The following is a 13,672-nucleotide window of genomic DNA, read 5'->3' as shown; positions in this document are numbered from 1 at the left end:
CCTATCCTGTGAATTCTGGTCACCCTTGCCTTTGCACAAACTGTTCCTTCTATCTTGTATGCTCATGCCATGGTCAACTCCTTATGATTTGTGCCACAAGTGTCACCTCTGCAGGGAGGTCCTCCTGGATTTTTCCACTTAGCCTCAGTCTCTGCTCCATTCTATTTTCCTCCAAGTCCTCCTCACCAGCTAGGAATGCCCTACATTGATGTTCAGGATCTCTCTCCCCCACTGGACTGTGTGCTCCAGGAGGGCAAGAACCAAGTTTGTTCAGTTCCCTGTGGCTTCTCCGACACCTAGTATATAATGGGCACTCAGGAAACATTTATTGAGTAAACAAAGACTCCCATTATGAACCTTCTGGAGCTAATATTTTCATCTTGTTGTACAAATAAGGAAACCGAGGCTCAGAGAGAGGAAGTGACTCGCCTGAGGTCACACAGTGAGCAAAGGACCAGCTGGCACTGGAACCCACTCCTGGGCCAGGATTCGGCTGAATCTCATGCTGACTCATTCATTTCTTAGAACAGCATTTGCCCACCTCTTTTTACAAGTAAACACTTACTGAGGTATAACAGAGATACAGGAAGATACAGACAAAGTGCACTGGACTGTACAGCTCAATAAATTTTCACAACAGAACACACCCTTGTAACAAGGACTCACCCAGTTCAAGAAAGAGGACATGTTGAGTTTGTTATGTGACTTTCACCACCAGTAGGAAAAACAAAACAAAACAAACAAATATATATGTGCTGAGAACCTTCTCTCATGCTCCCCTACCCTCCTCCAAAGGAAGCTAACATCCTGACTTGTTCCACAGTTTTGCCTCCTTTGCGACTATATAAAAGGGACCACAAGGCATTTACTGTGCACCGTTTGTGATTCATCCGGGTTCAATCCATCATCCAGCAGTTTGCTCCTTTCCTTGCTGCATGGTATCTCACTGCAGATGGGATCACAACTGACCCATTCCACAGTAGACGGACACTCGGGTGGCATCCAGTTTGGGACTATCACAAAGAGTGCTAGTGGGCTTGTCTGTTGGGTATATACCTAGCACTGTAACCGCTGGACCAGAGGAAGGGTGTATGGTCACTGTTAGGAGATCATGCCAATTTTCCAACTTAGGTAAATTGATCTACACTCTGACCAGCAGCAGAGGGGCGCTCCAGGTGCCCTGTATTCTCAGCAGCACCTGGTCAGTCTGTACCCATTCTGCAGAGAAGGTATCTGAGGCTCAGAGAGAGGCATTGCTGCCTCCAGATCAATGAGAGATTCTGGGTCCTGCTCTGTCACCTCCTCTGCCTCCCGCATCCTGCCCCCACTCTGCCCTCCCAGCCTGGCTGTGGGGTGGGGTGGGAGAGACAGGGTCACGTGGAGTTGCGTTCAGCGGGAGGAAGCCAGGCAGGGCGCAGACGGCTGCTGATTTTGGGGCTGGCCAGAAAATCAAGGTAAGGGAGAGAGGGCATGTGGCCACTGAAGGGGTTCCCTGGGGGTGGAGCTGAGAGTGGGGAGGGGGTCAAGATGAAGACAGCATGTGGGAACACACTGGGCAGAACTGTCAACCCCTTGTCCCCCAGGAGAATCCCCGCCATGGACCCACCATCACCATGCAAGACCTCCCAAACCCAGCCGGCAGCAGCTTCCTCCCCGCTAACCTCCTACCGCTGGCACACAGGGAGCGATGGGGAGAAAGTAGCCGGAGGCTCCCGCTGGGGCCGACTTGCAGGCTGGGGCCGGGCATTAAGCCACCAGGAGCCCGGAGTCAGCAGCCAGCCTGCCTCTCGTTCGCTCTTCCGTCGTGTCCTCTCTGCGCCCCCCAAGGAGTCACGTACAAGCCGCCTGAGGCTATCCAAGACCCTCTGGGGAAGGCATAAGAGCCCGCCGCTGGAGCCAGGACCAGAGCCAGAGGCCCAAGGTACATGGTTCCCCCTTCCCCGGGCGGGGAGGCCGGATGCTTAGGTTTTGTCTGCCTCCTGAGCATCAGCCCTACAGACACAGGAAGTTGTGGGGAGTGCAAAAGCCCAACAGGAAGTGGCTGGGGCCCAGCTGCCCTCTTCCCTCTTCCCCCTCACACAGGGACTGGGGGGTGAGGGGAGTGGCCAGGGACCTGTGGGCTGGGGGTCCATCTGGGGAAGGGAGAGGGAAGAGATGGAAGGTGGTACCATCCAGGTGCCAAATGGCTCTTGGCCCCAGTGGGTCTCTCCTCAATGGGTCTCTGTTCATATGAGAATGAGCCCAGGCTCATTCTATCCTGCCTGGATATCCACCTCTGCTCTCTGGCCTCCATATCTTCAGTTTCTTCACTTCTTTGAACCTCAGCTTCTCCATCAGTTAAATGGGGGTCATAATCCCTACCTTAAAGCATATATTATTTCATTTGCTCATATCCATTCATTCATTCATTCATTCATTCATTCAAACAGAGGTCTGTTGAGCATTTACAACATGCCAGGCCTTGATTTAGTCACTAAGGACACAGCAGCAAACAAAACAGATGAAACTTCCTGCCCCATGTAACTCACGGTGTAGTGGGTATAACAGACAGTAAACAACTAAACCAGAAATGACAGATGGGGCTGTTCCACAAGGGATCTAGAAGAGAAAGGGATGCCTTGAAGACTGGAGTTCAGGAATGCAGCACTAGCCCAGGGCCCAGCAAGTTTTAAGTGACCTATTGACAAGTGGAGTATTTATTCCCCTGATGGGAAAACAGTAGGACAGACAGGTGATCTGGGAGGGTTGATTCAGCTCATCTATTCCAAAAGCTCATTTCTCACTGTTCGTATTCCCATTCTGCAGAGGCATCCCTTCAGCCCCCTTCAGAGTATCCAGTATTGCCCACTCCATAGGATCCAGAGAGTTCTCCAAAAAGCAGGACTGCTCCTCCCCCGCTCAAACACCTCCTGTGGTTCCCCATTTCCTCCAGTTCTCTAACTGGCACCTAAGGTTCTGTACCAGTCTCATCCTGGATCTTCCCCCTCTAGCCTCTGAGCCCTATGGGCCCTTCTTGCTTTTTCTGGGCCTTGCCATCTCCGAGCCTTTGCCCAAGCTGTTCCTGCCCTAGTCCCCTCCATCTCTGTCAAAATCCAACCTGCTGGTCAAGACCCAGCACAAACCTACCATCTCTGGAGGCTTTCCTTGTCCCATTGCACCACCACTTCTCCCTACCCGGATCTTTTTTCTATTCCTTTCTCAAACTTGGAATGCTTTCTACCTTAGATTAGTTCTTTGTGTAAGGAACCAAGGATGCTGTCTTGTTTAACCTCTTGGACCTACCTACCTACCTACTGTCTTGGTTAAGAGAAGAATGCTTGTGTCTGAAGCCCAGCTCAGCCACTCACAAACTGTATGACCCTGGGCAAGTCACTCAACCTCTCTGTTTTTCAGTTTTCTCCTTGGCAAAATGGGGGCAATAGCCATTGAGTGGCTTTTGGAGGATTAAATGAGAGAATGCATGTGGAGCAGTAAACACAGTACATGGCCCATGTGTCCACTACCAATGGCCTGTGGGAACAAGGACAAAAGAGGGGTGGAAACTTGTCCAACAGCAGCCTGACATGGCTGCCAGTGGACTGGGGTGTGGGAGTGGGGGGAGAGGAGACACCTGGGAGGGAAACCCGATGAGCCTCTGTGAATGGAGAGGGTCCTCTGAGGGAAAAGAAAGGACTCCCAGGTCCCCAGCACCTACTCCTCTCCCCAGAGCCTGAGCCAGAGCCAGAGACCCCTGCCCCACAGATCCCTGAGGCCCCCACACCTGATGTACCCATCTGGAACATTGGGGCCTTCACCCTGCTCGATGGGAAGCTGGTGCTGCTTGGGGGTGAGGAGGAGGTGAGAAGGGGCACAGGGATGAGAGGAGGGGAGAAGAGGGTGGGAAGGAGACAGAAGAGTGGGTGGGGAGGATAATGTAAAGTGGCTGCCTCTCCTTCTGTCTGCCTGTCTGCCTCCCCTGTACAACTACTCACTCTTATGAACAACAGGGTCCACGCCGGCCCCGGGCAGGGAGCGCTAGCTCTGAAGGCAGCATCAGGGTAGCAATGGGAAACCTCAGGGATCCAGGTAAGTTTCAGAGATGTGGATGGCGAGGGCATTTGGGAGCATGTCAAAGTGGGGCAGAATTCAAGATGATCCCATCCCCCAACCTTCCATTCCTGACCACCTACAGATCGGACCACTGGAAAGACTGAGCCAGACGCTGCTGGCCCCAACCAGGTCCACAACGTTCGGGTAAGGCATCCAGTGGGAGGTGGAGGGGAGATCAAAGACACCCAGACCCTCAGAGATGAAAGGGGACTCCTACTGAATGATCTTGGGCAGGCCATTTTTGGCTTCAGTATCCCTATCAGTCAAATGGAACTAATGAGAATCCCACCCCCCCCCACCCGGTCCCAGGGCTGTTTATTAGAAGTCAACAGAGAATGCAGAAAAGCACAGGATTGGCACTTTAGAAAAAGGAGATGTTGGTTGCCTTTATTGTTACTGCTAACACAGCCTGAGCTTGTGGTCCCCCGCAAACCAGCAGACCATCCAGGACATTGTGGGGGGAGAGAAGTTGAGGACGGAGAACAGGGTTCTGTCCAGCTGATACCCCCTTCCCACAGGGATTGCTCAAGCGGCTGAAAGAGAAGAAAAAGGCCAGGTCGGAGCTCGGAGCCAGTGCCTCCCGGGATGGGTAAGAGTCTCTGAGAGGCAGAGGGGCTCTTCTGGGATTCAGCATTGCCCCCTCACCTGCCTATCCTTCCCACCTTCACCAAATACCTCCAACGGCCCCCTCAGTGTCCTGCCCCATGTTGAGCAATGCCGAAGCCGCCATTCGACTGAAAGGTAGGGGCAGGGTCTACACACTGATTCTAAATTAGGAACTAAGTCACACCCTGCTCTAGGAGTGTCAGGAAAGGGACCCCTGAGCTGAGATCTGAAGGATTGATGGAAGTTCGCCTGGCCAAGATGGACAGGAAAAGCATTCCAGGCTAGGAAACAGCAAGTACAAAGGCCAAGAGGCCAGACAAAGTGACAAAAAGAAGGCCAGGATGACTGGAGCTCAGAAAAAGGGATTAAGTGCAGGGAAATGTGGTGAAAAGGTGACAAGGACTGTACTATACAAGGTAACACACCGGCCACCATGAGGAGTTGAATTTTTATCCTAAAAGCGATGGGTTCAAGCCCAATTTAGGTTCAGGTTCATCCTGGTCTCCCTCCACCCTTCAGGCTATAGGAGATGGGTCAGTGGCGAGGAGGGAAGAATGACCACTTGTTTAAACGTCCCAGGGGCGCCTGGGTGGCTCAGTGGGATAAAGCCTCTGCCTTCAGCTCAGGTCATGATCCCAGGGTCCAGGAATCGAGCCCCGCATCGGGCTCTCTGCTTGGCGGGGAGCCTGCTTCTCCCTCTCTCTCTGCCTGCCTCTCTGCCTGCTTGTGATCTCTGTCAAATAAATAAATAAAATCTTTAAAAACGAAAACAAAAACAAAAGTCCCCTCCCCAGACCCCCCAGTGCTCTGGGATCTCGGGAGTCGCTGGCCACACTCTCTGAGCTGGACCTGGGTGCTGAGCGGGATGTGAGGGTCTGGCCACTGCACCCCAGCCTCCTGGAGGAGCCCCACTGCTTCCAGGTAAATGCAGACAACTCTCCACCTCACCCCGACCCTTTGGTTCTACGCTTGGCCTCAACCGCACCCTTGAACCCCGTCTCCAACAGGTAACGTGGACCGGCGGGAGCCGCTGCTTCTCTTGCCGCTCCGCCGCTGAGAGAGACCGCTGGGTCGAGGACCTTCGCCGCCACTTCCAGCCCAGCCAGGTCAGTACAGCAGATAAGTTGGACATGGAGCCCCGCTCACAGCCCGCTCCACTCCTTTCCCCAAAGCAAACCCCCGCCCGCGCCCTAACCCTGCCTCTTTGACACACCTGCCGACTAACACCTTCACAACCACTCCGAGACCCTCCTCAGTTTCCATCTGTTACCAGCTCCTGGTAAAACATTCAGGTCCCTTCTATTCAATCCGGGACCTAGTTGCACCCAAAACCCCGCCTACCAGGCAAACAGCAAGTCCCCACCCCGCGGCTGCTCCTGCTACCCTGCAGCCCGGATCTCTCCGCGAGAGCACTGAAAAGCTAGAGGGCTTTCGCCAAACCGCCTTGAGACCGCCGTGGCCCCTGTCTTTCCCCAAGGGCCCAGCGATCTCCCTGGGGGCACGGTGCCCCACGTGGAGCACCGACGCCTCCCCCAACCCACTCCGGTCCGCAGGACAACTTGGAACGGGAAGAGACGTGGTTGAGCGTGTGGGTGCACGAGGCAAAGGGACTGCCCCGAGCGGCGGCGGGGACAGCAGGCGTGCGCGCCGAGCTATGGCTGGACGGCGCTCTACTAGCGCGCACAGCGCCGCGGGCTGGCCCGGGCCAGCTCTTCTGGGCCGAGCGCTTCCACTTCGAAGCGCTGCCGCCGGCGCGTCGCCTGTCGTTGCGGCTGCGCGGAGCCGGCCAGGGGGGAGCGGCGCTGGGCCGCGTGGCACTGTCACTGGAAGAGCTGGGAGTCCCCCGCGCGCCCGCCGCGGGTCTGGAGCGCTGGTTCCCGCTGCTCGGGGCGCCAGTGGGCGCCGCGCTGCGGGCGCGGATCCGGGCGCGGCGCTTGCGCGTGCTGCCGTCCGAGCGGTACAAGGAGCTGGCGGAGTTCCTCACTTTCCACTACGCGCGCCTCTGCGGGGCGCTGGAGCCCGCGCTGTCTGCCCAGGCCAAGGAGGAGCTGGCGGCTGCCATGGTGCGAGTGCTGCAGGCCACCGGCCGGGCGCAGGTGCGGCGCTGCGACGGGGCGGACCCGAGTGACCAGAGGCTAACTGATCGCACGCTCTGGGCAGCAGAGTGTAGGGGGGACCGGTGGATCAGGACCCCGGCGGCAAGGAGGGGGGCGGGGCACCATGAGGGGGCGGGTCCTGAATGTCAGCTGTGAGGGGCGGGGCCTGAACTGAGTCTCTGGGCGGAAAGATTTAAATTTCTGCTGTGAGGGCTGTAAGTTCCGGCTTTGAGAGCCCTTGCAGAGAGGACGCGGCCAGAGCCGCAGCTAGGAGGGGGCGGGGCCTATGTCCCAGGTGAGAGTGATTGGCCAAGGGCTCGTATCCCTCCTGGCTCAGTCCGCTCCCGGCGCAACCTAAACCCCACTGTCCCCAGGCACTGGTGACAGACCTGGGCACCGCAGAGCTGGCACGCAGTGGAGGCCGTGAGGCGCTGCTATTCCGGGAAAACACATTGGCCACGAAGGCCATTGATGAGTACATGAAGCTGGTGGCGCAGGATTACCTCCAAGCCACTCTGGGTGAGCCAGAGGGTGGATGTCAGAGGCCATCTGGGTGGGCTAGGAAACCCCAAGGGGGAGATCTGGGAGTTCCTAGGTAACCTGAATGCTGGTGGTGGGTAGTACCCTTGGGGATGCTGGAATCCTAGAGGCAACTGGGGGCTCCCCCAGAGATGCTAGGTGTCTCCGGAGGAAGCTTGGAGACAGACTTGGAAGCTGAGTGTCATCGGTTCTGGTGGTCATGGCCCCGGCCTCTTGTCTGGCTGTGCTGAACTACAGGGCAGGTAGTGCAGCGTCTCTGTGCCTCCAGTGAGGACTGTGAGGTGGACCCCAGCAAGTGCCCGGCTCCAGAGCTGCCACAGCACCAGACCAGACTGCGGAACAGTTGTGAGGAAGTCTTCCAAAACATCATCCACTCCTACAAGTAAGAATCAGGGCCCCAGCACCTAGTCCTACTTCTCAGCCACTGTGCTAATAACCCTGATCCCCAAATAGGGTTGCCAAATAAAAACAGAATGTCCAGTTATATGGGATGCATGCAACATTTGGGACATACTTATACTAAAATACTATTCATTTTATCTGAAATTCAAGTTTAACTGTTTGTCCTGAAGTTTTGTTTGCTAAGTCTGGTAACCCATTCTACATGTCATGTCAGCTTGGGGTTATTGACCCCAAGTAATCTGGGACACGATTCCTTGTCCTCTAACTACAGGGGACTCCATATCCTAATTCCATGCTACCTGACCCCAGTTAACATAGGACCTCAATCATGACCTTTGATTCCAGGTGATGCTAAAACCCCCAATCTCATGACCCTTGATCTTAAATGACTGTATACCCCAAAGTCCATGCAACTGACCACAAGAAACCTGGGATTCTAATTTCTTAAACTCTGATCCTAGGTTAACCCATATGTCTAGTCCCACATCATTTGGGACATCAATACCATAATTTCTGAACCTAGGTGACTCTGTAGCCTCAAGCCCATCTTTCTTCACTTTATGTAATCTGGTACCCAAATCTCGTGTTCCTTTATAGCTACCTCCCAAGCTCATGGACTGGATCCCCATGTGAACCTGAATCCCCACCTCCCAGATTACTGACTCCAAAAGTCACCACAATAACTACACCATAAATCCTGACCCCAAGCATTATTATCCCCAATGTCTCCAATCTTGGAACCCACAGTGCAGGTGATCCCTGACTTCTGACCTTAGGATCTTGACATGAATATGACCTTTATGTCCATTCCCTCTCCCTTTGACTATTGCCTCTTTTCCCCTAGCTGGTTTCCAGCGGAGCTGGGCACCGTGTTCTCAGGCTGGCGAGAAGCATGCAAGGCACGTGGCTCTGAGGCACTGGGCCCCCGACTGGTGTGCGCCTCTCTCTTCTTGCGCCTCCTGTGTCCTGCCATCCTGGCACCCAGCCTCTTTGGTCTGGCACCAGAGCACCCTGCACCTGGCCCGGCCCGCGCCCTCACATTGATCGCCAAGGTCATCCAGAACCTCGCCAACAGTGCCCCGTAGGTCCCTGGAGGCTGGGGGGTGGTGGTGGTACATGCCAGGCAGTGGGGTGGCAGATGCCTGGTCTGACCCATCCGGTCCGACCTTTGCCCAGGTTTGGTGAGAAGGAGGCATATATGGGCTTCATGAATAGCTTTCTGGAGGATCATGGGCCAGCCATGCAACACTTCCTGGACCAAGTGGCCATGGTGGATGTGGATGCAGCACCCAGTGGCTACCAGGGCAGCAGTGACTTAGCTCTCCAGCTGGCAGTCCTGCATGCCCAGCTCTGTACCATCTTTGCTGAACTTGACCAGGTACAGCCAGATCCCAGAGCCCAGGATGTGGGGCAGGGAGGCAAGAGGGCAGGGAACCTATGGTCCTAGAGAGCTTACTTACTATCCTTCCTACATGCCTCATCAGGCAACCCGTGACAGCCTGGAACCACTGCCCACCATCCTGCGAGCCATTGAGGAGGGCCGGCCTGTCCCTGTGACTGTGCCGATGCGGCTCCCACCACCCCCAGCCCAAGTTCACTCCAGGTAATCAGCCTGCCTCAGGTCTGACCCAGTTTTGATAGGTGAAAGCAGGAGCAGGACCAAAGGCAAGCACAGGGTCAGACTGGGGCCAGAGGTGAAGACATGATCACATCAGGGGTCAGGAGCAGCCGTCACCTTGGGATGCACTGTCAGAAACTGTTGCATAAAGGTAAGAGGCTGGAGAAGGGGTCCCCCAAGGGATCAGAGAGAGGTTCACAATATAGTCAGAAGGCAGGTACTGGATCAGATTGCAGTCCAAGGTAAGGATGGGTCATTGCAGAGGCTAGGGAGAGGTCACTTTTGGGGTCACACAGAGAAAGTGACATTGTGGTCAGTGATGAGGGTCAGTTTTCAGTGAGAGGTTGTGGATGGGGTCAAATCAGGGGTTAGATCAGGGTCAGATGTTAAGATGCCCCACCAAGGGTCAGGGACAGTTTCATATGGTAAGCAGAGGTCAGGCCAAGGACCAAAAGGGGTCAAGGGTTATAGGTAAAGTCATATGGTGAGAGATCAGGGACCATGGTCTGTGAGGAGGCAGATACAGGATCAGCTTAAGGTCAGAGGTCAGGGACAAAAAAGGGGTCAGATAGAGAAGAAAGAGGGTATCCCTGTGAGCAGAGGTCAAACCCAGGGTCAGATTGGAATCAGAGCTTACAGAGATGGTCATGTCAAGGGTCACAGAGAGGACTGTATTGTCAGAAGTCCAGGAAAGTGTCAGAGAACAAAATGTGATTCCATCAGTGCCAAGGTCACATAGAAGTCAAAGATCAAAGGTGGAGTCATTTCTGGTCAAAGGTAGGTCTGGGCGTCACCTAGGGGGCCAGCCAAGGATCTGAGCTCTCCCATTCCACCTCCAGCTTCTCTGCAGGAGAGAAGCCAGGCTTCCTGGCTCCCCGGGATCTCCCCAAGCACACCCCTCTCATCTCCAAGAGCCAATCGTTCAGCGTTCACGGCGTTCACGGCGCAGGGAGTTGGGCGCGACGGCAGCCAGACGAAGAGCGACCGCCCCGGCTGCCCCGGCCGGTGCAGCGCACACAGAGCGTCCCGGCTGGCCGCCCTGCTCGTCGCCGCCCCTCTGCAGGGCCCCGGCCACGACCCAAAAGCTCGCTCCGCACCGGGCCCGCCCCCCGAAGTCGGCCCTGGACGGGGGCCTCAGCATCTTTGCCTCGGAAGCCGTCGGTGCCGTGGCAGCGCCAGCTGGACCAGCCGCGGGACAGAGACCAGGCTCTGGGCACGCACCGACCCGTGGGCAAGGTGAGGTCCAGCTCAGGTCTGCCCACCGAAGGAAATGACAGGACTGGAAAGACAGAAAGCCAGGCAGGTCTGGGTTCAAATGCCGAGCTCGCTGCGCTGTGTGACCCCGGGCCTAGCGCAACCCTCTCCGAGCCTCAATTTGTTCCTCTGTAAAACGGGAGCGAGGTTTCCTAACCCGGCAGGGCAGTGAGGAAGCAGAGCGCAGGGGACAAGGAGGTCAGAGTTTTTCGGGGAGAAGATGGGGCGGGACGACGGGTCAGGTTACAGCTGTTCCCTCCCTGCAGTTAGCAGAGCTGCAGCGTGAGGTGGCCGCCCTGCGCGAGGAACAGAAGGCTCTGTCCGGCCTGGTGGAGTCGCTGGGCACCCACCTCCGGGCTTTGACGGAGAAGCAGGAGCAGCTTCAGGGCCAGCTGCAAGACCTGGACTCCAGGCTCCGTGAAGGGTGAGCCCCGCCCTCCTCCATTAGCTCTGCCCCGCGGTGAGCCTGTTGTAATCAGATCTGCCCTGGCCCCACTTTCATTCAGGCCCCGCCTCTCAATCGCTCGCAAATCACTCCTGGTAGACCACGCCCCCTTCCGGCCCCGCCCCCAACACACCTGTTTCTCCCCGCCCCTTGGTCAGCCCACCCCAGGTCGGGGGCGAGTCCTGCCTTCCAGGCCTTACTCCTCAATCAGGCCCTCCCAAACAGGCTGGTCCCTGGCCTCTCAGACTGGACACACCTTCATCCCTGTCACCACCTCATCCGGGACGGTCCAAGCCCTGCCCTCAAGAATTGGTTGTCTCCTCTCATCCCAGCCATTCTAGGCTCCGATTCAGCCCGGGCTTCGTTTATCTAGGCCCCGCCCCGCTGCATGGACAAACCCCGCCTCCGCCCAAGCCCCGCCTCCGAATTCCTGGCTGTCCAACCAGGAGCTGGAGGAGAGTTTCTCAGCCTCTGACCCTCCCCTCTTGCCCCTGATCCCCACAGGACCCCGCAGTGGGATCCAGGGCATGGTGCTCCAAGCAGTGAGGATCACAGGCTTAAAAATCTGGTGAGTCCCCTGCCCTAGCCCCGGGGAAGATCTGGGGGATGAGGGAAGCAGGGTTGGGGTGCAACCCTCCTCTGGCTCCGAGCCCATTGCCACTGCCTCTCCAGGAGCGCCGCCTGGCTGAGATGGAGAGTACTCAGGCCCAGCTGAGGAATGTGGTCCACGGCCTGCAGCTTCCCAGAACGTCGGGATCCCGGAGCCAGCCCCTACCCCTCAAACCACCCTGCATCAACGGAGATACCACTTGAGCTACCCACCCTGTTCAACGTGGTCTGGGAGCAGATAGCCGTCTTAAAGGCTTGTCCAACGCCTGGCACCGTGAGGTTATCCAGTAAAATTTTGATTTTAGTAAAATGTATGTTGGTTTGTTGTTGTTGTTGTTTTTGCCCCTAAGTGTGGCCAATCAGAAAGCATCCCCCTCCCACCGTTCAAGTCTCCCAATTTCTCTCCTAATTGGAAGTCTCATGGAAGGGACAGTACAAGGAGATTCTCACCAGCTGTGTGACCTTAGACTGTTATTCTCTTAGATCCTCAATTTCCTCATCTGAAAAATGGATCTAAAGTTTATTACACAGCAGAAGACCCATTGTCTAAGGTGTTCAATAAAGGAATTCATCCTTGTTAGGGGAAGCAGCTATTTCTGCTCATATTCCTAGAGCATCTTCCTAGGCTCCCAAACCCTACACAAGGTCCCTCACGACAGGGACAGCATGGATCTGGGAGGCAGATGAAGGAAGGGGTGAGTAGGTGTGGAGACGATTAAGCTCTGTGAGAGTAGGTTGAGTAAATGAGTGGGCATTTGAATCGTAGGTGGGCGAGGGGTAGGGTGAATGGGCAATAGGCAGATAAATAGGTTAGCATTTGGTGGAAACTTGCCCTGGTAGGTGAGTAAATAGACAGTTAGCTGGGATAGGTGTGTCTGCCTAGGAAAGCCTGGACCACAGTAGAAAATAAATCCTTGAGTTAGTTGAGTAGGTGGTTATAGACATTGTATGAATATTTGTTGGGATTTCCTGAGACTCTTGACCTAGGCAATGGGGAAACAGTAAGGAGCTGGGCAGACAGGACTTCTTTCCTCATGGAGCTTATACTCTAGTGGAGACAAGTAAATGTGCAATCGAAGGATGGAAGTCTGCGTGGCCAGGTGGAAGCATGTGTGTAGGGATGGGTGGATGCTTGCTTGGTTGTTTGGATATGTAAGTATTTACTTGGGTGGTGGGTGGACGGGCAGGTAGATGGGATGTGGATGGCTGGGTTGAGTGGGTATTCAGACGAGTGGCTGGGAATTTGGGTGGGTGGCTAACTGGCTGACAGGACCAGATGTTGGTTGAGTGGTGGATGGATGAGTGGGGAGTGGGAAGTGGATGGGTCATTTGAATGGGTGTTTGCATGGATGGGTGGAGAGTTGATTGGTTGACTAGATAGATGAATGGGTAGGGAGATGAATGGGTGGTTGGACATACCGGTGGGTGGTGGATGGAAGAAGGCGGCAGACCTGTTATGTATTCATGATGGGGTAGTTCTGGAGGCTGTGATCCTTTGGGTTGTGTGGAGAAGGGGGGCTTAGCGTTGGGGACCTAGGGCAGCTCTAGGGTCATGGAGGTGCTGAAGTCCAGTGTGGATAATGGTAAAGGAGGGAGAAGACTCGTGATTGAAAGTTGGTGATTGGGGGCAGGGGACTGAAGGATAAGGATTGGCTGGGTGGAGTTTTCAATGACCTATAAATGACCCACGGGGGAACTTCTCTGCCCCCCGCCTTCTGGTGCTATTAGAAGGCCTAGCATTGGAAGAACCAGTAGGGTGATGAGGAGCTATTGGGGGCAGGGGGACAAGTGTGTTGTCATGGAAACAGACCCTCTACCTGGACTCTTACACCGCGCGGCCCCTTTAAGGGTGACCCGCCTGGCCACTCCCAACATGGCGGCGCGCCCGCTGACCGCCCCCCTCTGGGCGGCGGGGGGGGGGGGGGGGGGGGGGGGGGGGGCCGGACCTCCCCATCATGGCGGCGCGGCGGGGCTGTCGCGCTGAGGTCACGGCGGCGCGCCGGGGGGGCGGGG

The 13,672-nt window shown here is 55.8% G+C and overlaps 2 protein-coding genes across 3 annotated transcripts in view; one reads left to right on the top strand and one right to left on the bottom strand.

The window, feature by feature from the left end:
• Window positions 1-1,747, bottom strand: part of LOC116873647 (cytochrome P450 4F22) — a 57,269-nt gene extending 55,522 nt beyond the window's left edge. Inside the window, exon 1 of the mRNA XM_032867504.1 lies at window positions 1,662-1,747. The gene's annotated coding sequence lies outside the window, so the exon portion shown is untranslated. The remainder of the gene's footprint in view (window positions 1-1,661) is intronic.
• On the top strand, window positions 1,368-11,971 carry RASAL3 (RAS protein activator like 3). 2 transcript variants are annotated; one of them, XM_032867491.1, is made up of 18 exons: window positions 1,368-1,454; window positions 1,584-1,921; window positions 3,707-3,837; window positions 3,987-4,065; window positions 4,172-4,233; window positions 4,608-4,678; window positions 5,490-5,616; window positions 5,703-5,801; window positions 6,249-6,791; window positions 7,166-7,310; window positions 7,569-7,713; window positions 8,578-8,814; window positions 8,910-9,111; window positions 9,218-9,336; window positions 10,191-10,587; window positions 10,872-11,029; window positions 11,555-11,618; window positions 11,723-11,971. In XM_032867491.1, exons 2-18 carry the CDS (start codon window positions 1,597-1,599, stop codon window positions 11,861-11,863), a joined length of 3,045 nt encoding a protein of 1,014 aa, XP_032723382.1. In that variant the 5' UTR covers window positions 1,368-1,454; window positions 1,584-1,596; the 3' UTR covers window positions 11,864-11,971. The 2 variants fall into 2 exon arrangements, with proteins under 2 accessions (XP_032723382.1, XP_032723383.1); XM_032867492.1 differs by lacking the exon at window positions 6,249-6,791 and having other exon boundaries at window positions 1,370-1,454.
• Window positions 11,972-13,672: the final 1,701 nt, after the last annotated feature.

The sequence above is a fragment of the Lontra canadensis genome, unplaced genomic scaffold (genome assembly GCF_010015895.1).
Source record: "Lontra canadensis isolate GAN:19392208 unplaced genomic scaffold, GSC_riverotter_1.0 scaffold35, whole genome shotgun sequence".
Taxonomy (NCBI): Eukaryota; Metazoa; Chordata; class Mammalia; order Carnivora; family Mustelidae; genus Lontra; species Lontra canadensis.
This window is presented reverse-complemented; position numbering and strand designations above follow the sequence as displayed.